Raw genomic sequence first — 25,295 nt, 5'->3', positions numbered from 1 at the left:
AGGTTACATTTTTAAACATCACCATAAGAACAAATTATTTCTGTGTAAAATGGAATTGATGGTCCAATATTCCATGGAAGCTAATCACTCAACTCGATGTTCCCCTCTAGTGGGTTTGCTGTGAATGATGGCCCGACCGTCTGTGGTGTCCCATAGAGAGGACTCTAGTGCCGAAAAGCCTGTTTTAGCCTATACTACAACCTCACTCCTGACCTCGATTGGAATACATTTTAGGGGAAAGGGGGGATACCTAGTCAGTTGTTCAACTGAAATGTGTCTTCCGCATTTAACCTAACCTCTTTGAATCAGAGAGGTGCGGGAGGCTGCCACAGTCGACATCCACGTCTTCGGCGCCCTGGGAACAGTGGGTTAACTGCCTTGCTCAGGGGCAGTGAAGGATAACTACTAGGTTTATAGGATTCTGTAGACTAAACCCCAGCAACAGGTGTAGCATACAATAACTTTCGAGAGCCACAATAAAACCTAAATCAAGGCGAAATACATACAGTACCAGTCAAATTTTGGACACAGCTACTCATTCAAGGGTTTTCTTTATTTTTTACATTGTAGAATAGTGAATACATCAAAACTATGAAATGACACATATGGAATCATGTAGTGACCAAACAAGTGTGAAACAAATCCAAATATATTTTATATGTGAGATTCTTCAAAGTAGCCGCCCTTTGCCTTTGCCCTTTGCTTTGCACTCTTGTCATTCTCTCAACCAGATTCATGAGGAATGCTTTTCCAACAGTCATGAAGGATTACCCAAATATACTGAGCACTTGTTGGCTGCTTTTCCTTCACCCTGCAGTCCCAACTCATCCCAAACCATCTCAATTGGGTTGAGGTCAGGTGATTGTAGAGGCCAGGTCATCTGATGCAGCACTCCATCACTCTCCTTGGTCAAATAGCCCTTACACAGCCTGGAGGTGGTTTTGGGTCATTGTTCTGTTGAAAAAACAATGATAGTCCCACTTAGCACAAACTGGATGGGATGGCGTATCACTGCAGAATGCTGTGGTAGCCATGCTGGTTAAGTGTGCCGTGAATTCAAAATAAATCCCAGTGTCACCAGCCCCACACCAAATCGTTCATGCTTCATGGTGGGAACCACACATGCGGAGATTATCCGTTCACCTACTCTGCATCTCACAAAGACACAGTGGTCCAAATTTGGACTCATCAGACCAAAGGAAAGATTTCCACCAGTCTAATGTCCATTGCTTGTGTTTCTTGGCCCAAGCAAGTCTCTTATTATAGGTGTCCTTTAGTAGTGATTTCTTTGCAGCAATTCGACCATGAATGCCTGATTCACGCAGTCTCCTCTGAGCAGTTGATATCTGTCTGTTACTCGAACTCTATGAAGCATTTATTTGGGCTGCAATTTCTGAGGCTAGTAACTCGAATTAACTTATCCTCTGCAGCAGAGGTAACTCTGGGTCTGCACTTGAAGAAACTTTCAAAGTTCTGGACATTTTCCAGATTGATTGACCTTCATGTCTTAAAGTAATGATGGACTGTCATTTCCCTTTGCTTATTTGAGCTGTTCTTACCCTAATATGGATTTGGTCTTTTACCAAATAGGGCTATCTTCTGTATACCACCCCTACTTGTCACAACAACTGATTGGATCAAAAGCATTAAGGAAAGAAATCCACAAATCAACTTAACATGGCACACCTGTTAATAGAAACGCATTCCAGGTAACTACCACATGAAGCTGGTTGAGAGAATGCCAAGAGCGTGCAAAGCTGTCATCAAAGCAAAGGGTGGCTACTTTGAAGAATCTCAAATATAAAATATATTTTAATTTGTTTAACACTTTTTTGGTTACTATGTGATTCCATGTGCTATTTCATAGTTTTGATGTCTTCATTATTATACAATGTAGAAAATAGTAAAAAATAAAGAAAAACCATGGAATGTGTAGGTGTGTCTCAACATTTGACTGGTACTGTAACTCACTGTAAAAGAAGAGTGGTGAAGAAATGGCATAAACCAAAGGAAAGAGAGTTGTTATACTGATATGTATAGATATATTTATTTCCCAGCATTTCTTTCTGAAACACTCCAAGAACAAGTAACAGGGAAAAATGTATGTCTGAAGAAATAGTGCATGAACACTAGGCATTACTAATTATCTAAACATGTTTCTAATATCTCTACAGGACATCACTACATCAACTACATAATCTACAGGGGAGGTCACTCACTGACCATCAGACATCGTTTCAACATGTTACTTGCCCCTTGACCAAAGAAGAAGAAAAAAAATACCCCAAAATATTGATGTGCACCCCCCAATCCAAAGGGGTAGTCGTTCAAAGAGTTGCCAAGTAATGTGCAAGATTATACAGCGCAATACATAACAGATAGAATGGTAATATTCCTGTGTACTGTTCATTGGCTTAAACTCCCTACCCGTTTAAAAAAGGCAAATATATTATAAAAAATTCTTGCTTTACATCTGCAGATTGATTTTAGGATGCATTTATTTGTCATTTGGATTTAAATGTAAATAAATAGGTTTGTATGGAGAATGGCTCATTTTTAAGATTTCTTCATTGTTTTGGAAAATTCGGCATTGAATGAAAAAGGAAAAGAAAACAGAATAAAAAATTAAAAAGACAATCAATTCCTGTTACAACTGACAAAGTAACAGAAAATACTTGTCTGAAGGGGAAAAAAATGCCACTGCTAATCTACTTACAAAAGACCGTAACTATTCAATTTGTGAAACCAAATCAAAATCAGGCTCATTTCCCATCTTTAGAAAAAAAGCACAAGAACCAAATATACTAGCAAGACCGATGTCCATATTTTGCTGATTTGTTTCGTCTGTAGAGATACAAAAATGTAAACATTGCAAAATAAATAGTGGTAAAATGAGTGATACAGGATCCGTGGTTCATGCTCATGATCCCAACAAACGTTTTTTTGCATTTTTACATGTACTATATATTGTTTGCATTTTTCAAGTGCAAAAGCATGATGTCAAATTTACTAGAATTCACGTAACAGAAAAAAAGAAAACATACTAATGATACAAATATACTATCTTACAAGGTAGTGATATTCCCAATTTACAAAATGTACATTTATAATATTGACACGTTATAATTTTTTTTGATATGCTCGATTCTGTATAGGTCCTTGTATACGCGTGCCCTCTGGTGGCTGGGGCTGGAGCTTGCGTTCTGTTTGTCACATTCACCGGTCTGAGCAGAATGGCGATGAGGGAGGAGGGAGGGAGGGGGTTATGTCACCTCCATTGGTACTGTGGTCTCTGATATGCCGTTCAAAGTATGTCTCTCAGGTTCGTGAGTATCCCTACAAAAATGAATAACTATAGTAATTCATTATTCAGATACATATGCCTGGAAAATGAAAACAAATGTATATCAGCCATTCTAAATCAAATAAAAACAAGAAATTAAGACTCTAGTAATTGCTGGACAGGTCAGAAATAATGAACATACGGATATATATTCTGGTGTGTTGATGAGACAGAAGTTATGGACATACTAAAATACATACAACTGAAATGTATTCTGGTCTTACCTGGCCATGCTGCCGATGGCAGAGGCGGGTGTCACCATGGCCACACAGTCCAGGCTGCTGGCAGCCACAGCGGCCAGCTTTAAGGCAGACGGCGAGGGGGCAGAGGGTCTGGCGTTGTGGTGGTGATGGGCAGGGGAGACAGCACTGCCGTGGCCTCGGTGGTTGGGCAGAGACTGAGGCGAGGAGGAGGTGGAGTGGGCAGGTAGCGGAGGGGCTCCGCTGGAGGAGGTAAGACCTGACCTGTCCAACCCTGTGCCGCTCTGGGATGTGCTGGTGGAGTGAAGAGGTCTGGAGGTCCCTGCAGGAGAGGTGATATGACACCGTCAAACCTGAGTAGGCCTATTACCTGAATAAGCACATACCTTACATGTAAATTAATGAGGTGGGGTGGTCTTTTAGCATCCCCCGATCAGAAACAATAAGTATTTTTTAATTCCTCCAATATTTGCCTCCACTATGGTACCCAACTACAATAGAATATCAGAGAAGAGTCCATAGATTTAAAATGTATGACATTCTAATCTACACAACATGTTCATCCAAAGCTCACCCAAAGTCTGGACGACCCCATTGACGCTGGTATTGTGTGATTTGTTCTCATTGTTGACCTGGCCTGATGCACTGATGACAGCTGATGCCGCAAAATGGGCGCTAGCCGAGTCCAGAGTCTTCGATATGATGCAATCAGTGGAGCCAGAAGTCTACAACACAATATTAGTAGTCTTTAGAATCTAACACTGCCATAACATACATCAAAACATACATACACTGAGCTGTTTGAAACCTACCAACATATAAATGGATATGACAATGTTTTCTGCCCCACCTACTGGACCGAAGTCATTAGGAATTCTGTGTATATACAGTTATCTTTGAAGAGGTGAAAGATGGTGTGTGTACTTGTGTGTTTTGTCGCTCTGACAGTGAGGAATGCTGCTGGGGAGGAGCAGCTTTCAGCTGCTGTTTCTGCATCTGGGCCAGAGCCTGCTGATGGACCTGGTACTGCTCCTCTGTGATGCCTCCTGTCAGTACAGGAGAATAGGGACAATACCATCAGACAGACACAGACACAGAGAGAGATAGAGAGCGACAGAGAAAAGAGAGACAGAGGGGGAAAGTACACAGCAAAGAGGGAGGGCAGATGAGCAGATGGAGAACTGTAGTAATCTTTGAAGGGAGGAAAATATAGCGAGGAGATAAAGACTGCCTTGGTTACCACTCCCTAACACTAGGGGTCCTAGTGGCAGAAAATGCAGCTAGGAGTGAGTGAAGGCCACAACTGATTGACTGGAAGTTCCTTGAAGTGCAACCCCCCCTAACAGTCTACGGTTCAGTGGCAGCCTTTCCACTTCCCTGCACAAATCATGTCTGACTGGGAGTTATGAATCAACACTTGCTGACTGTCCTGAGAACAGTTACTGTTGAGAAACGAGATGACAGTCTGCAAACAGGGGGCTGACGAGGAAAAAACCCCCACCAAATACAAACAAACCCCATCTGACCTGCCTATTTTCAATGGAGAACCAAATGTGTTCCACAAGCATCACAATTAAAAAATACAGCCAACATGGAAACTAGGCCTATACAGTTAAATTATGTTTGGAACCGGCTTGGTTCCAACATATAAATGCAGAGGCCGTTGTGAGATAGAAACGGAGGGGTAGACTTTAGAATCACCATGGGGTGGGGTTGAGGAGGAGCTTACCTTTGCCACTTCTCTTGGAGTGAACCAACAGCCCTCCAGACAACGTGGTATCCATGGAAGATCTGCCCGTCCTCGTGTCACCACTGCCGTCACCCTGGGTGGGCCTAGGTCTGAAACAGCGCCACCTCAGAGCCTGGATGTTGCTCACGATGTCTGCCAGTGACGAGGCAGAGCCAGCGATAGTTCTGTGGTTCTGTGAGGAGGGCCAGGGATCAGTAAGGTCTGGAGCACAAGGCCTGGTGAAGGGGGAGGATGTGGCGACGGCTGAGTCCAGCTGCTTTAATGCGATGTCCAGGTCTGATGAAGCCCGATCCAACAGGATCCTGAGGAGAGGGGGAATTTGTGGAATCTTAGTGACAATTCAATCAGATTTCATTCAGAGAAATCACAATGCGAGTTAACATGTATCAATGTCCCTTAATAAAACAACAGAATACCTAACCAAAAAGGAGATAGATAGGTGGATGATAAGAGGAGTTGGTTACCTGCCACCTCGCCCCACCCTCCTGCGTGCCAGTCCCACACAGCGTTGGGGTACAGAGAGGGCAGTAAGGGAGTGACGGTGCCGCAGGGCATCCAGCCCTGCTAGCTCAGGGTGATCCCACAGAAGGCCAGAGCTCTGGTCCACAATGGGCTGTAAAGACAGGCAGAGGAAACAGTTACTGATTTAGACTACCTATAGCACAGTATCATACAGACAGGGCCAAATACCATCTTACCAACAGACTAGACCCAATACCACAATATTACCACAGACCAATAACAGGGTTCGCATTAACACAGGATTTTGCTTTTTCATGTAGAAAAGAAATGCTAAAATGCTTCTAATTGTAAATTCTGCTCAGTTTGCTCCAAATTACAAATGCAAAAGGAATCATTTTGTGCTTCAGTTGCACTTCTGAATTTAGCCTTTTGATTTGAACATTTGAAAAGTGTGTGTGTATTAGGCTATTTGATTTAATGTATAAATGTTACAGAACTTTGGTTTCACTAATAAATATGTTGAAATAGAAACGGATAATTTGGTTCCGTCGTCAGTCTTTTTTTATTTAGACTTTTTCTATCGTGTTATTGACAGTATGTTTGTTCATTCCATGTGTAACTGGGTTGTTTGCGTCGCACTGCTTTGCTTTATCTTGGCCAGGTCGCAGTTATAAATGAGAACTTGTTCTCAACTAGCCTACCTGGTTATATGGGCCAGGGTATAGGCCAAGTCTGCCTGTAACCAACCTAAATAGGCCTATAACTCCATTCTTATTCTATTCAGAGTTTAAAGAAAATCTAATTGGAAATTAGCTATTATCAGGCTAGTTAATGTGATGCATGTCTGTTGAATTTGGAAAAACCACCCCGCACACAGGCCCCGCACCACCTACTCAGCCAGCCAGGAGTCGTTTCTGCGTTGCGGCCGTGGCATACAGCATACTTTCGACTCAACGGTACATGCTAAATAGAATGCAGCGATGAGCACATAGTATGCAGTTTAAGTATGTCATAAACTATTAGGGGGATTCGGACACGGCCATTATTGACTTTCAATATAAAACACAGGTGAAATGGTATAAAACGCAAACTAAATAGTTTAAGATGCAGATTTCTTTCATGGTCTACGTTTTGAAAATGCCGATTTCTGGAAGCAAATGCCCCCCTGTAATGATGTGTGGAATCGGAACTGAATGTGACAGAATATATTTTAATTGCACTTCTTTCTGATTGCAGTGAGACTCACAGCAAGGTAATGACAGCCTGCTTTCCTTCTGAAGGCAAATGCACCATCTGGATCATTCTCCTCATCTGGTTCTGATGGTGGAGACTGAAAGAGACAAAAAAAAACAAGACTTCAAAATACATACTTGCTCACAAACCAATTAAGACAATGTATGAACTTCACCATGAAACTGTCATCAGGACCCTGTTCTCAGAGGTACTGACCAGTGGGTAGTCCTCCTCCTCGTCTCCAGAGCTGTGGAAGTCATACTGTTTAATATCAGCCTTGTTAACGATGTGCTGGCGCTTGGTGGGCCTGCCAGGGCGGCACAGGGGGTCCCGCCTGGCGTACTTCTTCTTTGGTCTGACAAAGTCAAAGGGATCCTCGTCCTTCACCGAGACGTGGTGGTGCCCATGGTGCTGGAGACTACCGGACTTGTGCGTCTGAAAGAGAAAGATCATGGAATTAGAAATTGTGAAGTGTCAAGAGCCAGAGACCAGATTTATTCATGGTAAAATGTTCAGAGTGAAAAGAGGTCATTGCTGTATTCAAGTTCTTTAAACGTAATCAGTGCTGCCGGTGCATCCTGCAGCATCCCCTCTTCTGAACTGCTTCAATGTCAAACAAAAAAACATCAGGTAAAAGTAGAGGTAAAGTTATGGTTGATATAAGCCCTTATATTAACCTTGATCTCAGCTTTATGGTTATGGCGGTTCCCGTTCGTTAGAGTGATCGGAGCAGTGTAGACGGGCTTCTCAGCCAGAGGGGCCGTCACCTCACTGAGGACTACACCCGTAAAGTCACCCATCTGATATCTACATGGAAACAGACAAATAATAGGAACACATTTATTCAGTGTCTTGCAAAAGTATTCATCACCCTTGGCGTTTTTCCTATTTTGTTGCATTACAACGTGGAATTTAAATAGATTGATATTTGAATTTCATGTAATACACAAAAGTTTAAATTGGTGAAGTGAACTAAAATGGAAAAGTGGTACGTGAGTATGTATTCACCCCCTTTGCTATGAAGCCCCATGCAACCAATTACCTTCAGAAGTCACATAATTAGTTTAGTAAAGTCCACCTGTGTGGATTCTAAGTGTCACAGGATCTGTCACATGATCTCAATATATATACACCTGTTCTGAAAGGCCCCAGAGTCTGCAACACCACCAAGCAAGGGGCACCACCAAGCAAGGGGCACCACCAAGCAAGGGGCACCACCAAGCAAGGGGCACCACCAAGCAAGGGGCACCACCAAGCAAGGGGCACCACCAAGCAAGGGGCACCACCAACCAAGGGGCACCACCAACCAAGGGGCACCACCAACCAAGGGGCACCACCAACCAAGGGGCACCACCAACCAAGGGGCACCACCAACCAAGGGGCACCACCAACCAAGGGGCACCACCAACCAAGGGGCACCACCAACCAAGGGGCACCACCAACCAAGGGGCACCACCAACCAAGGGGCACCACCAACCAAGGGGCACAACATTAAATCCATTATTAATTTTTTTTAAAGAATATTGCACTACAAACCTGGCAATGAGGGAATTAATAAGAGGCAACAAAGCGACCAAAGATAAACCTGAAGGACCTGCAAAGCTCCAGAGCAGGGATTGGAGTATCTTCGGCGATGTCATCTACAAAATGGCTTCCGACACTCTACTCAGCAAACTGGATGCAGTCTATCACAGTGCCATCCGTTTTGTCACTAAAGCACCTTATACCACCCACCACTGCGACTTGTATGCTCTAGTCGGCTGGCCCTCGCTACATATTCGTCGCCAGACCCACTGGCTCCAGGTCATCTACAAGTCCATGCTAGGTAAAGCTCCGCCTTATCTCAGCTCACTGGTCACGATGGCAACACCCATCCGTAGCACGCGCTCCAGCAGGTGTATCTCACTGATCATCCCTAAAGCAAACACCTCATTTGGCCGCCTTTCGTTCCAGTACTCTGCTGCCTGTGACTGGAACGAATTGCAAAAATCGCCGAAGTTGGAGACTTTTATCTCCCTCACCAACTTCAAACATCAGCTATCTGAGCAGCTAACCGATCGCTGCAGCTGTACATAGTCTATTGGTAATAGCCCACCCATTTTCACCTACCTCATCCCCATACTGTTTTTATTTATTAACTTTTCTGCTCTTTTGCACACCAATATCTCTACCTGTACATGACCATCTGATCATTTATCACTCCAGTGTTAATCTGCAAAATTGTTATTATTCGCCTACCTCCTCATGCCTTTTGCACACATTGTATATAGACTCCCCCTTTGTTTTCTACTGTGTTATTGACTTGTAAATTGTTTACTCCATGTGTAACTCTGTGTTGTCTGCTCACACTGCTATGCTTTATCTTGGCCAGGTCGCAGTTGAGAACAAATGAGAACTAGCCTACCTGGCTGGTTAAATAAAGGTGAAATAAAAAAATAATTCTGTCCATAGGACCACCTTAAGCTATACCCTCCACAGAGCTGGGCTTCATGGAAGAGTGTACAGAAAAGAAATAAGCAAACATGTTTGGTGTTCGCCAAAAGGCATGTGGGAGACTCCCCAAACATATGGAAGAAGGTACTCAGGTCAGATGAGACAAAAAATGAGCTTTTTGGCCATCAAGGTAAATACTATTTCTGGTATGAACCCAACACCTCATCACCCCAAGGACAGCATCCCCACATTGAAGTATGGTGGTGGCAGCATCATGCTGTGGGGATGTTTTTCATTGTCAGGGACTGGGAAACTGGTCAGAATTGAAGGAATGATGGATGGGGAAATTCTTGAGGGGAAAACTGGTTCAGTCTTCCAGAGATTTGAGACTGGGATGGAGGTTCAGCTTCCAGCAGGACAATAACCCTAAGCATACTGCTAAAGCAACACTTGAAAGGTTTAAGGGGAAACACTTAAATGTGTTGGAATGGCCTAGTCAAAGCCTAGACCTCAATCCAATTAAGAAACTGTGGTATGATTTAAAGATTGCTGTACACCAGCGGAACACATCCAACTTGAAGGAGCAGGAGCAGTTTTGCCTTGAAGAATGTGAAAAAAAATCCCAGTTGCTAGATGTGCCAAGCTTATAGAGATGTAACCCAAGAGACTTGCAGCTTGGGGGGGTGAATAGTTATGCACGCTCAAGTTCAGTTTGTCTTATTTCTTGTTTGATTAACAAAAAATATTTTTCATCTTCAATGTGGTAGTAGGTATGTTGTGTAAATCAAATGATACAACCCCCCCCCCCACTATTTTTTATTCCAAGTTGTAAAGGCAACAAAATAGGAAAAATGCCAAGGGGGTGAATACTTTCACAAGCCACTGTACAGGGTAAAAACAGACAGAAGGGAGGGAAAAAAGGCAGCAATTTGCAGTAATTTGTCCATCATTCATATTGACTGACAGTACTCAACAACATGTAAGGACAGGCTGTTCTCTTTTATCGCCATGACTAGAAGAAGTCTGTTACAGTGTTAGAAACTAAATGAGTACTGCAATATAGGGCTCCTGAGTGGCGCAGCTGTCTAAGGCACTGCATCTCAGTGCTATAGTCGTCATTACAAAACCTAACCCTGGTTCAATTACCGGCTGTATCACAAACGGCCGTGATTGGGAGTTCCCACAGGGAAGCGCACAATTGGCCCAGCGTCGCCCGGGTTAGGATTTGGCCGGGGTAGGCCGGCATTGTAAATAAGAATTGGTTCTTAACGGACTTGCCTTGTTAAAATAAATAAATTATATCACTCAGCATGACCTCTAGTCTGCTCTGACACAGGAAGCCCTGCTGGGTTACACCATGTAACACTAATAAGGCACTGGCTACAATCACACACACATGATTTGATTTGAAGAAACAGGGCAAACAAGCTAACACACATACTGGCTACCATCCCTCTAACCCTCCCCCCAATGCTTTTAAGGCTCACCTTTTCTCCACCACCTCCAGTGTTAGGTGCAGCAGCTCTCTCTTGCTCTTCTCTCTCCTCTTTATCATCTCCAGGATGGTGACCGTGCGGCTGAACTCCCTCCGGAGCTTCAGCATCTTTTCATAGGACGCCTCGTCATTCTTACGGTTCTGAACAAGAGAGAGACACGGTCAAACAACTATTCAAACCCTCAGGATCATCAAGCCGACACAGAGGCAGACTTGCCAACCGTAAAGAATTTAAGAGTACCACCGGCACACACAAATCTGTCGTTCTGCCCCTGAACAGGCAGTTAACCCACTGTTCCTAGGCCGTCATTGAAAATAAGAATTTGTTCTTAACTGACTTGCCTAGTTAAATAAAGGTAAAATAAAAAAAATAAAAACACTACACACTTTCTAGGTGAAATTTGGGGGTAATGAGTCTAGTGAAAATGTAAACTGGCCTGAATTAAAAATTCAGAATAATTCAATTACAGGGTGCAATGCAGTTGTCTAGCTTACTTTAGGCTATCTGGAATATGAAACTGAACTAGGTCTATACGAGCTGGTTTCAGATGTCCATCCCTGACCTCATCCATCAGGTCTGACTACTATTCATTCAACATGTTTTGTTGTCATTGGTGAACTGACTATTATCACATCATTAGCAGGCTAATACTGTTGACATGCAGCTATATCAAGAGGACAGATCAAGTGCTGATTAATTAAGATATGCCTACTAATCTTTAACAGTCTAAAATAACTTTCCGTGAAGGACAGTTTTAGCGGAACATTTCTCTGCCATGTCTGTTTCCATGCACGCAGTGACGGACAATGAACCACCGCAACACTGCAAGCTTCCTTGCTCGTCAATGAGGTCGTGCCTTCTACCGTTGCTTAGATTAAAGCTTGTGCGGGCAAGAAAGTGTTCTCGCCTAATTGACTATGGAGCTAACTACCTTTGTCTTAATGACACCTTAGCTAAGGAGCTAACAATTAAATAGTAGTGGTTGTGCTTAACCAACACATACAATTTTGGAACATGTATCGAGCAAACAGTTTGTTCTCTATTTCCCCACACATCAGTTGTATCAACAGATGAAGTGGAGAGCTGCCATCAAGCCAGAGGAAGAAAAATAGTAATACGACTACGGGGAGCGCGACGACTTTTTTTTCTCCTCGCGCAAGTTCTCTGATTGGCTCAGCTCCACTATGTGCCAACTCAAAGCCTATTTTTGCCCATTTCTGGGAAGTTTCTTGTACCGGTGTACTTTGACCTCAAATTGCATGCATGGTACACAAAATGCCTGCAGGTTAGTAGGTCTGCAGAGGTTGAGTTAGGGTTTAGAGATATTCAATAAAATTCTTGGAGAGCACATCAATGGGGCGTATAGCAGTTAAGATCATTGGGCCAGTAACAAAAAGGTCACTGAATCGAATCCCCGAGCCGACTTAGGTGAAAATCTGTCGTTATGCCCCTGAGCAAGACACTTAACCCTAATTGCGCCTGCAAGTCACTCTGGATAAGAGCATCTGCTAAATAAGTCAAATGTAAAACGGGACTAACATGAAACAAATTACTTGCAACACAATGATAAATTAAATTGTGCAAGGCTTCAAACCTTGAAAGAATAGATAATTATTGCCCGATACTGAAACTGCATCTAATCGAAGTGTGAGGGGACACACTTTCAGTCCAAGCCATGTGATTCTCCTTTCTCACCTTCCTGGTCTGCATCTTCTCTGTGCGCCGTCTGAAGGCCACATAAGCGTCGTTGTTGGTGGAGCCGTCTCTCTTCTCCTGCTTGATGAGGGGGATGAGCGACGGGCCTTGGCAGTTCTTCCTCTTCCTCACCCAGTAGTCGTACACTGACTTCAGGAGGTAGTCATCCTCGTTCAGTAGCAGTTTGGCCTCTGTGATAGTGACCAGCTGTGAGTAAACAGAGATGGAAGTTTAGTTTATTACAGTGTTCCTGTGATTATTTTCCAGAGCAAAGCCTCTGAAAGCAACATTACATCCAGGCCCTCTGGCATTAAAACGGTAAATCTTCTATTAGCACAGAGAAGCTCTCTTGATAACTGCTGCTGGTCTAGATGGAGGGTGTTATGTTACCTGGTTTGTGCTGGCTTTCTCCAACCTGTCTACCATGGTCTCAAATTGTATGGGTTTGATCTCCATCTTGCGGTTGAGCCTGTTGAGGAGAGTCTCATCCTCTGAGTCCATGTCATAGTCTGGCTGCTCATTATCCAGACCCAGGGCTATGAGAGGAAGAGAGGATGAGATTAGGTCAGAAAAAAGGTATTCTTGGTGCAAATTCATTAGTGTAGGACCTCTAATTGATTACAGCTGGTTGGCTGAGGACAGATTTCATCTTGTGAAAGTGATTTGTTAACAACTTACATCAATTGCTCTATAACAGGGGGCACAAACTTTTGGGCTTGGTGGGCCCCCCCAAAAAAAAATTCTAACCATTTAAAGAATTCAGACCCCTTAATTTTGTTACGTTACAGCTTTATTCTAAATTAGATGCATTTATTTTTTCTCAAACACCCCCGTAATTACAAAGCAAAAACAGTTAATTTTTTTTATAAACTTAAATATCACATTTACTTAAGTATTTAAATAACTCTCTGTACTTTGCTCAGTTAGTTAATCTTTCCCTCAAACCTGACTAGTCTCCCAGGCATGATACTGCCAACACCACACTTCACCGTAGGGATGGTATTGCCTAGGTGCAATACCAGGTTTCCTCCAGGCGTGACACTTGGCACCCAGGCAAAATAGTTCAATCTTGGTTTCATCAGACTAGAGAATCTTGTTTCTCATGGTTTAAGAGTACTTTTGGTAAACTCCAAGCAGGCTGTCGGGTGCCTTTTACTGAGGAGTGGCTTCCGTCTGGCCACTCTACCATAAAGGCCTGATTGGTGAAGTGCTGCAGAGATGGGAGACTGTTCCAGAAGGACGACCATCTCCACAGCTCTGTCAGAGTGACCATCGAGTTTTTAGTCACCGCCCTGACCAAGGCCCTTCTCCCCCGATTCCGGGCAGCCAGCACTAGTTAGTCTTGGTGGTTCCAAACTGCTTCCAAACTGTTTTCTTGGCGAACTTCAAATGCTGCAGACATTTTTTGGTACCTTTCCCCAGATCTGTGGCTCGACAACCCTGTCTCGGAACTCTACGGACAATTCCTTCAACCTCATGGCTGAATACTTGTATTTATTTAATTTTCTTGCTAAAAAAAATATCTTACAAACTGTTTTCGCTTTGTCATTATGGGGTATTGTGTGTAAATTGATGAGGGAACAAAATAATTGAATCATTTTTAGAATAAGAGTAATGTAACAAAATGTGGAAAAAGTGAAGGGGTCTGAATACTTTCCGAATGCACTGTAACTTGACACAACACCACATTCTAATTACCAGTATTAAAGATGGGAAAGGTAACAATTTGTATTTGCAGCAGTAAGTCACTGAAATGCATCAGAAAAGGTATTAGAAAGTTCAGGAAAACATTAGGGAAGCATGGAACTTGCAACACCAGGGCTGTGGGTTTGATTCCCACAGGGGACAAGTACAAAAAAGTACAAATAAATATGCACTCACTACTGGATAAGAGCATATGCTAAATGACTAAAATGTAAATGTAAGGCAGAAGTGCCTACACCGTTTTGGGGAGCCCTAAGTGAGATAAGGTTGGGGGGCCCACCCACCTCATGGGCAAAACATTTTTAGTAATCCCTCTCTTGGCAGTGGATATTTTTTTTGTAGTTTCACCTGGTAATTTCCTGCAATTGTACACATTTTGCCATGACTTATGCCCTGTTCACATGATATCTGAGTGAGAATGACTAATAAGATCAATGTGGGGCCCTTGGACATATGCCCTGCGTGCCCGGTAGGTCATTTGGTGATGATTACTACAAGGTTTAGATAGCTGGTTAGATTACCTTATTTAGCAATTACATTTATTTTAGCTGACATGGGCTAATTGAGTGACTGACATAAGTGGAACACTGCAGATGCACTATTCTACTTTTCTAATTCTCAACAATAAGTTGAGACCCCGACGAAGTTCATAGAAAGATATAATAATTAAATAAATCAAATGGGAACCTTCTGGTGGGCCAAACCAAACTTTGTCCCAGTTTGGTTGCCCCTGCTCTACAACCTCTGCTGTCAGACAGCCAAAGATGTGGTAGCTTGATGGGCTGCTCAAAGATTCCATACTCAGATTTGGCAAGTGACATTTCAGAAACCATTTGATGGCTTGTCAACAGTTGTCCTCTGAGTGAATGTGTGTTAGGGCTGAGCAATTTGGCAAAGATATTATATCACGGCATATAAAAAAAATTGGGACGGTATTTGACAGTATTTTTTGTTTTTGAAAAATAAAAGTTCTACATTTGCTTTATGAGGAGTAAGTGATCCTAGGGTGGCAACACATACATTCTAAATGATTTCAATTAGTCTTTCTCCATTCTGATTGTTTTCTACTGTTCAATTCAACCCCAACCAAAACAAATTTCCTGCACTCAATTGATGTGGTGGAAAAAGTACCCAATTGTCATACTTGAGTAAAAGTGAAGATACGTGAATAGAAAATTCCTCAAGTAAAATTGAAAGTCACCCAGTAACATACTACTTGAGTAAAAGTCTAAAAGTATTTGGTTTTAAATATACTTAAGTATCAAAAGTAAATGTAATTGATAAAATGTACTTAAGAATCAAAAGTAAAAGTGTAAATAATTTCAAATTCCTTATATTAAAGCAAACCAGATGGGACCATTTTCTTTTTCTTATATTTACAGGGATAGCCAGGGGCACACGCCAACACTCGGACATAATTTACAAGCAAAGCATTTGTGTTTAATGAGTCCTCCAGATCAGAGGCAGTAGATGACAAGGGATGTTCTCTTGACAAGTGCATGAAATGGACTATTTTCCTGTCCTGCTAAGCATTCAAAATGTAAGGAGTAACTTTTAGGTGTCAGGGAAAATGTATGGAGTGAAAAGTACAGTATTTTCTTTAGGAATGTGTGAAGTAAAAGTAAAAGTAGTAAAAAAAAAAAAAGTAAAGTACAGATACCCAAAAAAAAAACTTTACTACTTGAAAGTATATTTACACCACTGTTCAATTGAAAAGGTTCACACTGCCACGTAGGGCTGCACAATATGTGCAAATAACCTAGGACTAATTTTAACCAAATGTTGCAATTGTGATTTGACTTACTATTCTAATTCTATAGTTAGAATATAATAGTGGGCACTTTGAATACCGTGTTGTTTGAGATGACAATGAATTAAAAAGCCAGGGAGGAGTTGTGACAGGATAGGAACTAAAGTGTTGATTGGTGTTTCCTATAAGAACCTATAAGCTTTGGCTACATTGCATGCAGCTTTGGCTACATGTTAGCTACTTCATGTAGCTAAGATATTCAAGCTTTCCATAATTCCTCTTTGATTTAGAAGATACTGTTGCACAAACATGTTGACTTAGGTCTACACCATCACTGGTATTATCAGGCTGTATTAGCTAGCTACGTTTGCTCCTAACTCAGTACATTTATTAGCTAGCTAGCTATTAGCATTAGCGGCTAACAATTAGTGTCTCAAGATTTAGGGCAACTTGCTAAGAAAAGACAAACTAATAGTGTCATTATAGAACGCTAATGGATTTATATTAAGAAGCAAAGTGAAAACAGCATTGCTGTCATCAACATTGTTGCATGTGCTGCATTGACCATGCAGACTGAAAGCAAGTGTCTCATGGTTGAGGAATATCAAATACGCTCCTTGCGTGGCTAGGTCTGTGAGGAAAGTGGCATGGAGCGAAAGAGCAGAGAGCGATGACTCAAGTAGCGAAGTAAACTATAAAAATTGACATTACACATGGAGTACCATATTTATCAAACATTCAAATACCGGTATAGAAGTAAAAACCCAAACCGGTCCCTGCATCAATACCGGTATATCATAAAATACGGTATACCACCCAGCCCTAGTGTGTGTGAGAGTTGGATGGGAGGGGGAGTAGCCTACAGAAGCTGCTGCCAAGAAAATGCTACTCACGCTGGATGTGGAAGAGCTGTTTCGGGATCCTGAGCTCTCCTTTATAGAGACGGTCGTAGTAAGTGATGTTGCTCTCTGCCTCCGGCACCGGGATGACCATGTTCTCCTTCTTTTCCCTGAAAACCGACTGAGCAGAGATGGCCCTCTGGAGATGGTGCTCCTGAGGGAGAGAAAGATTGACATATTTAGAAAACCTGTACTGGCACAATTCAGACAAAAAGAGAGAGACAGACAGTGTATTAGAGGGCGAGAGGAACAGCGAAGGAGACATTGAGAGAGGGAGTAAGGGAGAGAAGAGGTAGAAAGAAGAGTGAGCAGAAAGCTTGATCCTGTGTTTACTTAATAGTAAAAACCTAGGACTATTACATGGTAACAGAATGATGCTGAGAATTAGATTTAACTTTAAAACGTATGTCCAACAAAAACCAATGCAGATCCAAAGTTTGTTAACAGAATGATTATGCTGTCATTCTGTTACCAATGTTTGAATCTACACTGTTCTTTAAGTAAAATGTTTTTTTTTGTTAAATGTTGTGGACATTTTTAAAAGTAGTGTTTTTGCTGAGTTGCACGGTTTGTTAAATTTTGCAAATATTGGTTTTTGTTTGGCATACATTTTAAAGTGAAAGATCCGAGTCTCAGCAGCATTCTGTTACCTTGGAATTGGCCACTACTAACATCTAATCTTCAATCAAAAACGACCATGTTTGCAAGGATGCCTTTCATATGCTGTACAGTCAGCAAATAACACCCATCAGCAAATAACACCCTGTATGGAATGGGTTCATAGGCTGCACAGGCAAACCAACAGCGACTTGCAGCGGTATGGTGATGAAACCTCCTGCAACAACTTGAAAGGTGTAGGGCTCATTTTAGTGCTGTTGGGACTAATTGCAGGCAATACTAAATCTGCACCGATGTAACAATAATACAGATCAAAGAGAAGTAGCTAGCTACATTAGTCTACAAATGTGCCATGGATCATTTATGGTGCCTTGGCTTCCTATCTGTCACCCACACATCTCCTGCTTAGTAGTAGTACGTTAGCTAACATTACTTTCTTAGTGAAAAGAGTCTCATTGACCCCTAAGTTAACTAGCTAGGGACTATATTTGGTAAGCTAGTTAGCTAACTAGTTAATTCAGAAATATCAACCCTTTTTCAGGACACTGTCTTTCAAAGATAATTCGTAAAAATCCAAACAACTTCACAGATCTTCATTGTAAAGGGTTCAAACACTGTTTCCCATGCTTGTTCAATGAACCATAAACAATTAATGAACATATACCTATGGAACGGCCGTTAAGACACTAACAGCTTACAGACGGTAGGCACTGGGGCTCCTGAGTGGCGCGGTGATCTGAGACACTGCATCTCAGTAGTACCTGGTTCAAATCCAGGCTGCATCACATCCGACCGTGATTGGGAGTCGCATAGGGCAGCGCACAATTGGCCCAGCGCTGTCCTGGTTTGGCCAGCGTAGGTCGTCATTGTAAATAAGAATTTGGTTTTAACTGAAAACTTAGGACACCGAAGAGGCCTTTCTACAGACTCTGAAAAATGCCCGGGGTCCCTGCTCATCTGCATGGACGTATCTTAGGCATGCTGCAAGGCGGCATGAGGACTGCAGATGTGATCAGGACAATAAATTGCACTACAGGGAGACAGGACGGACAGCTGGTCGTTTGTTACACCACGTGTAACAAGACATGCACAGGATCGGTACATCCAAACATCCCACCTGCGGGACAGGTACAGGATGGCAACAACAACTGCCCGAGTTATACCAGGAACGCTCAATTCCTCCTCAGCTGGACTGAGGGCCATTAAGGCAGGTCCTCGCCAAAGTGCAGTTTTGTCGTCAAAGGAATGAGCGTTACAATGAGGCCTGTACTCTGGAGCGGGATCGATTTGGAGGGTCCGTCATGGTCTGGGGAGGTGTCATCGGACTGAGCTTGTTGTCATTGTGCGTTACAGGGAAGACATCCTCCTCCCTCATGTGGTAACCTTCCTGTAGGCTCACCCTGACATGACCCTCCAGCACGACAAAGCCATACTGATCGTTCTGTGCGTGATTTCCTGCAAGACAAAGAGCCTGGATCTCAATCCCATTGAGCACACCTGGGACCTGTTGGATCAGAGGGTGAGGGCAATTCCCCCTCAGAAATGTCTGGGAACTTACAGGTGCCTTGGTGGAGGAGTGGGGTAACATCTCACAGCAAGAACTTGCAAATCTGGTGTAGTCCATGAGGTGGAGATGCACTGCAGTACTTAATGCAGCTGGTGGCCACACCAGATACGGACTATTACTTTTGATTTTGACCCCCTCCCCTTTGTTCAGGGTCACATTATTCCATTTCTGTTAGTCACATATCTGTGGAATTTGTTCAGTGTATGTCTCAGTTGTTGACTCTTATGTTCATACAAATATTTACACATGTTAAGTTTGCTGAAAATAAACGCAGTTGGCAGTGAGAGGACGTTTCCTTTTTTTGCGGAGTTTATAAAAAGGTTGGATGAGAAAGCACCGACGGCAAGTTTGCTACTACACCGCACGCACGTTTGTTATCAACCGCAACATTGCGCAAGTCACCAATAAAATGTACGTAAAATCATTTACGCCAGTAGTCGAAAAAAGCACTACCAATCATAAGCAAACCTAGACATTTACGCTATGAGAGTATACATGGCGTAAAGACTACGATTTGCTACGCAACGAGCGTGAAATGACGGGACCTCAGCATAAATAAACAAACATACGTACAAAATGTTGCGTAAATACATCAAGAATACAATCGCACTACTGTGCACATTAAATCATTTAAAGATTTTTATATTGAAAACGTTTTCTTACCGATTCTTCTTCTTTTTCCATCCCCGTAGGCATCTGCGGCACAGCCCGGTTGATCGAAACGCAGTCATTTAGGTCTGGAAGGTCTTTGTTGCGGTATATGGGGAGAGGTTTGGCGGCGTCTAGCGCTCGCGCTCGGAACGATAGTTTACTCATTGTTTGCCCCTATCGCACTCACATAGAACGCGAAGGAAACATGTATCCCGCCAGAATTCGCTAAGAAAATCGGTATAAATCCACAAGGGACTCGGTTGATTTCACAATAGTAGGATTCATTGGTAACCATTCGGTCGAAATCAAATGCGAAAAGCCATTTCTGGTCGAGTTTAACTGGATTTAGAAGCTATTTTTCTCGGGTGATCCACTCCCAGTGCCATGAAAAACATGGCGGACATGTCCACAGCGCCTGAGCAATCCCGACAGCCAGCGCGAGACATCTGAAAAACATGGGCCCTGGTGTTGCGCGCGCATCTCATACAACATGTATGAAAAAGTCATTAAACTCCACACTTTTATATTTGCCTAGTAGAGTAAAGTATTACTTTTAAGTTGTATTGAAAAACACGTACAACATAAAATTGTGGGGATTGTTCACTTACACCAAACACTAGTACACTTCAAGTAGGCCAATTCCAGGTTCCCATGTCTTTTGCAAGAGTTGTGCCCAGTATGAGCTGGTTTAAGCTCAATAAAAATGTTGCCAATCATTTCAAAAGTTACAGAGGGTAGTTCTCGAAGAATTGCCAGATCACCTAAGTGTGTAGAACATATCCTTTTGATACAAAATCTAATATTATTGTGTCTTTCACACTTAAACTGGCAATATAAAATACAGATGTGTTTGGAAATGTGATTTAGGGTAGGTGGGTTGAAGTTAGTAGCTTGAAGGGGACAATTTGATGGAATGACTGGAAGAGACTATAACATACATGTACAATATAACAACGCAAGCCACAGTTGATAGAATACCTTTTTTTATTGCAAAATGAATGCAATACTTTGTCAAATTTGTAAATCCCTTTCGAACAAACACCATTAAAAGATTTTGAACAAAGCATAATAGCCACCTTTTACTGCATGTAATTTCAGGCACACTTTTCTAAATGTAAAACATTTCTGCTAGAGAAGCAGGAAAGGAAAATGCTACAGCTGTTATCTATTCAGAAAGATGTACTGAAAACTATAAGTACAAAAGATACTTTGATGTTGGTGCTAAGTGACTGTTACATTACCAATTGACTAACAATGCATATCACATTTAAAATTAAAATACTTTACAAAAATGTAAAATCTTTTCCCACTGTAAAACCATCAAAAAGAATGTGGGCCACTCAGCTTTTACCATATGTTTTGAAATAAAGAGCATAAAAATTACATTTAAAACCACATTCAATAAATAACTCATTCCAAAACAATATTAGAATATATTTTGTTTCAATAAGGAGGGCAAAACATTTATTCCATTAAACACAATCACTCAAGATCACTACAATGGACAACAAGTTTGAAATGGAAGACATAAATAAACATTTACTTTGTCCATGGACTAGTGGTGGGCTCTCTTCATATACCCCCAATTTTAGGATTAAGAGTGCAATATAATTATAAACAGAATGCATATAATGTTGATGACATAGCTAGGTTACCAATTTTTAAAACGAGTATTAGATTTTAGGATGCCGGGTTGTTCTGTTAGGATTGAACACAGATGACTTGATATTGTATGTTAAATAATCAAAATTAGACAAACATGTACATTTGTCAGTTTTACAATTTCAGATTTTCACAAGACTGCTCAAATCAGAAGACTGATCAAATCAGAAGACTGATCAAATCAGAAGGTGCCCCTCCTGAGTCAGGGTATTAAGTACAGAAAATGAAGTTCACTCTTTTAAAATGAACATTTTACAATTTCTTCAGGCCGTGGGTATATACTCAGTGTTGACACAAGTAAGAAAAAAAGAACACTATATGCACATACTGAGTGTTCAAAATTGTACACTTCATAAATAAACACAAATATATAAATGTATATTTATAAACCACTGATGGAATATTTATCCATATATAGGCTGTTCATTTGTTTTAAGAGAAAAATATATAATACTCTAAGGCTTTTCAGAGCGTACAACTCTCATTAGTATTATTGCTAAGTAACCAATGTATATCTACAAATAAATATGTGATTCATAAATAAATTATAAAGTACAAAAGCAAAAAACAATGAAAATGAACAAAATGAAGGCCACTAATTCAATAGAATATTAAAAAGATAAATAATAGAAACTTAAAGTCCTAACTTGTGATACGGCATAGCTTTGGCAGCTGGGGATTGTAGCATTGGATATAAGGCTCGGATCAAAGTTCACTCATACTTTCTTGGGTCGTTTAAAATGGTTTTGCAGAGCAAAGGAAACCAATGAGTATACTACAGATCTCTTCTGGCCTGTAAATGTGCAGTCCTTACTATTAAGGCATTTTGACCCTTGAAATGACACATTCAAGGGTAAAACACAGAGAAATGCTCAATTACATGATTTGATAGAGAAAATAAACAGCTTAATACTTTTTGCACCATTTAAATATGAACATAATTGTAGATTAAACACTAGTGGCAGAACCGTATATTACAACTGTTGCTATTGAATACTTCATTTCAGAATGCATGTACTGTATACCACAGAAATTAGTCTATACTTTACAATAACTTTTTTTTTTTTTAAATGAACAAACATATACTGTCAAAGTCATTTTGCAGATATAACACAGGAAATCTGTTTATCAAAAATATTCAGAGAAAATAAATTTTACTTTGGGAGTACAAATAATGTAACTTAGAGGCATATTTCAGACTCCTTCCCTTGATGGCTTTTTCTTTTCTTGGATAACATGGATAAAAACAAGAACAAAGAAAAAGGAAACATAAGACAAAGAGAAAGTATTTGCATGTCCTATGTTCAGATAAAGGATATACTGTGGGTCTATCTTCAAGTCTTCCAATTTCCTTTTCTTGGGACACACACTGTATGTATGCCTTCCCAGCAGGACAAGATCATCCTTACTGGCTGCATGCAAATGAGAATAGTGTCTGTTGAAGTTCAACATTATAATCCTTCAGCTGTTCAATGCTTAACAGCATGTTTCAATAGATCTGTAATAGAAATTCCTTTATGCTGCTTTTCTTTTGAAAAATGAAATCTCTGGCTTCACCGTTTTGTGAAAAATAAAAACATTGGAGAACCAGATATAGTTTTGTATTGATATGTACATAAGACATTAGCATTAAGTCAACTCATCAATGATAAAACTGAACAATATATACAATTAACCACTGAAAATAATGTACTGTTTTCCTTTGTCTATGTGCATAATCTAAAATGCATCAGAAATATTTGGACCAACTATTTCCTTACATGTAGAATCTCATGTTCCATAAGGACAAGCTAGCTGTGGATATATCACAGCTATTATTTTGCAGCTAGGTTCCTCCATCCTTTCTTGTACTTTCTTCACTGTCAGTGTCTTGGTGGTGGTCAAGGTGGGAGGGTTGACTCTGATTGTAGCACTAATCCAGTTGGACTAAGTACCAAGCTGATGCAAAAGAGAAGACAACGGTCACTACTATTGCACACACTGGCTAGCGATTCTACATCGGCTCCACACGACCCATTGGCTAGATGGACCGCTACCCAGCAGGACACCAAAGGGTCCACACATTTACTGTCATCTGGAGATCTTCCTCCTCTTGGGTTTAGTGGTCTTGACTTGTCTGTCTCTCTGTGATATCTGGTGCACCAAAGAAATGGGGGAGGGGTTGGAACACCATCTTTAGATAGACTGTAGACATAATGAGAGGCTCACACACATTTGGGAACCCAAAAGAGGTGTGTACAGTACACACAATAACCAAATTGGAATACTCACATTGCCTGTCATCTTATCCAGCTCACACATAGCCTCCTGTATAGCAGCCTCTAGGTGGTTATTCCATTTTCGACCACTGTAAGAAAGAGAACATATTTGTATTACTTTATCCTCATCCTTCATCCGATAAAAACAATGTGCAGGGACAGAATAAAGAATAATAGCATATTAATCTAGGGTAATTTACTTTCTAGTTATCTTGTTTGCTTTATGTAGTGTGTCCAGATCCTCTGTTAGTGTCCTCTGGAACTTCTCTGACTCTACCTGAAGGCAAGTAGAAACAACATTACCAAACACCGGGGGAATGAAACAAAAACATTACCAAAGGATCACCTGTTGATAGTGCATGGCGCTTGTAATGGCAGGGTATTGAGTTTGATTCCCGGGACCACCCATACGTAAAATGTATGCACGAATGACTAATCTAAGTGGCATATTACACAGCCACCCTGTCCACAGAACAGAAGTTCTAAATGTACATTACCCTGTCCACAGAACAGAAGTTCTAAATGTACATTACCCTGTCCACAGAACAGAAGTTCTAAATGTACATTACCCTGTCCACAGAACAGAAGTTCTAAATGTACATTACCCTGTCCACAGAACAGAAGTTCTAAATGTACATTACCCTGTCCACAGAACAGAAGTTCTAAATGTACATTACCCTGTCCACAGAACAGAAGTTCTAAATGTACATTACCCTGTCCACAGAACAGAAGTTCTAAATGTACATTACCCTGTCCACAGAACAGAAGTTCTAAATGTACATTACCCTGTCCACAGAACAGAAGTTCTAAATGTACATTACCCTGTCCACAGAACAGAAGTTCTAAATTAGTTTGCAGAATGACTCCGGTCAAAGCAACCAATTACTTTATTTCACATTTCCTAATTATAATGACTCAACTTCAATAAAGCTTTATTATCTAATGACTAACTTGCAAGTTACTGTAACGCCAGGTAAGACAAAGAGCATTCAATCATTTTCTAATTAAAACATTTAAAAAGAGTCAGCATCTTGTCCTATCCTTCCAAACTGCTTTTAATTGTATTTACTGAACACAATGGGTCATATTCATTAAAATAGCTGTCCACACAGGCTTGTAAAAGGGATGGATATGGCAAATTCATCCACTATTGCATATTATCTGCACAGTCAAACAAGGCATGAAACCAAACTGAAATATCACCTAGCCAAATGTTAGCCTAAATCATATGGGTAAATCCAGGAAAAATGTAATAAAGTACATTCCCCCAAGGATTCCCACACTGAAGATCCTGAACAGTAGCTTTCAAGAAAAAAAAGAACAAAACACAGTAGGCAGTGAATAAATTCAATCAATGGATATCGACAGACAGGTGAAAATGGTGGTAGAATGACCTCTGGGAAGGTGTCAAACCCATTATGCTGTTTTACCCTGATGTTAATTCCTTGGCGTCTCAAAGGCTTTTGAGAGTGTCGCAGGGCAGAATTGGGGTGTTTTTTAATGCAGAACACCGTGGGAAATCTTCCCTCTCCCTCTCATGCTCTTCGTGAGGAATATATCATCTTTCAGGGACT

The 25,295-nt window shown here is 41.2% G+C and overlaps 2 protein-coding genes across 5 annotated transcripts in view; both read right to left on the bottom strand.

Moving 5' to 3' along the window:
• Positions 1-2,022: 2,022 nt before the first annotated feature.
• On the bottom strand, positions 2,023-20,254 carry LOC109867417 (enhancer of polycomb homolog 2-like). 3 transcript variants are annotated; one of them, XR_004204007.1, is made up of 14 exons: positions 19,814-20,237; positions 16,960-17,119; positions 13,003-13,148; positions 12,613-12,819; positions 10,909-11,057; positions 7,666-7,795; positions 7,205-7,423; positions 7,002-7,085; positions 5,758-5,906; positions 5,273-5,595; positions 4,468-4,589; positions 4,118-4,268; positions 3,568-3,913; positions 2,023-3,336 (listed from the first exon to the last, which is right to left on the bottom strand). XR_004204007.1 is itself a non-coding variant. In XM_020456571.2 (14 exons), exons 1-14 carry the CDS (start codon positions 19,964-19,966, stop codon positions 3,264-3,266), a joined length of 2,364 nt encoding a protein of 787 aa, XP_020312160.1. In that variant the 5' UTR covers positions 19,967-20,254; the 3' UTR covers positions 2,023-3,263. The 3 variants fall into 3 exon arrangements, 2 of the variants coding, with proteins under 2 accessions (XP_020312160.1, XP_020312177.1); XM_020456571.2 differs by having other exon boundaries at positions 3,568-3,865; positions 19,814-20,254; XM_020456588.2 differs by having other exon boundaries at positions 2,023-3,352; positions 3,568-3,865; positions 19,814-20,236.
• A 513-nt stretch (positions 20,255-20,767) lies between these two features.
• Positions 20,768-25,295, bottom strand: part of LOC109867409 (methyl-CpG-binding domain protein 5-like) — a 59,798-nt gene continuing 55,270 nt past the window's right edge. For both annotated transcript variants that reach the window (XM_020456561.2, XM_031796134.1), the window contains exons 8-10: positions 23,922-23,998; positions 23,735-23,810; positions 20,768-23,596 (exon numbers count right to left, since the gene is read on the bottom strand). In XM_020456561.2, coding sequence (XP_020312150.1) covers positions 23,534-23,596; positions 23,735-23,810; positions 23,922-23,998 — 216 coding nt within the window. In that variant the 3' untranslated portion in view covers positions 20,768-23,533. The remainder of the gene's footprint in view (positions 23,597-23,734; positions 23,811-23,921; positions 23,999-25,295) is intronic.

This window comes from Oncorhynchus kisutch, linkage group LG2 (assembly GCF_002021735.2).
Source record: "Oncorhynchus kisutch isolate 150728-3 linkage group LG2, Okis_V2, whole genome shotgun sequence".
Lineage (NCBI taxonomy): Eukaryota > Metazoa > Chordata > Actinopteri > Salmoniformes > Salmonidae > Oncorhynchus > Oncorhynchus kisutch.
The sequence above is the reverse complement of the archived record's forward strand: the minus strand, read 5'-3'. Positions and strand labels throughout refer to the sequence as shown.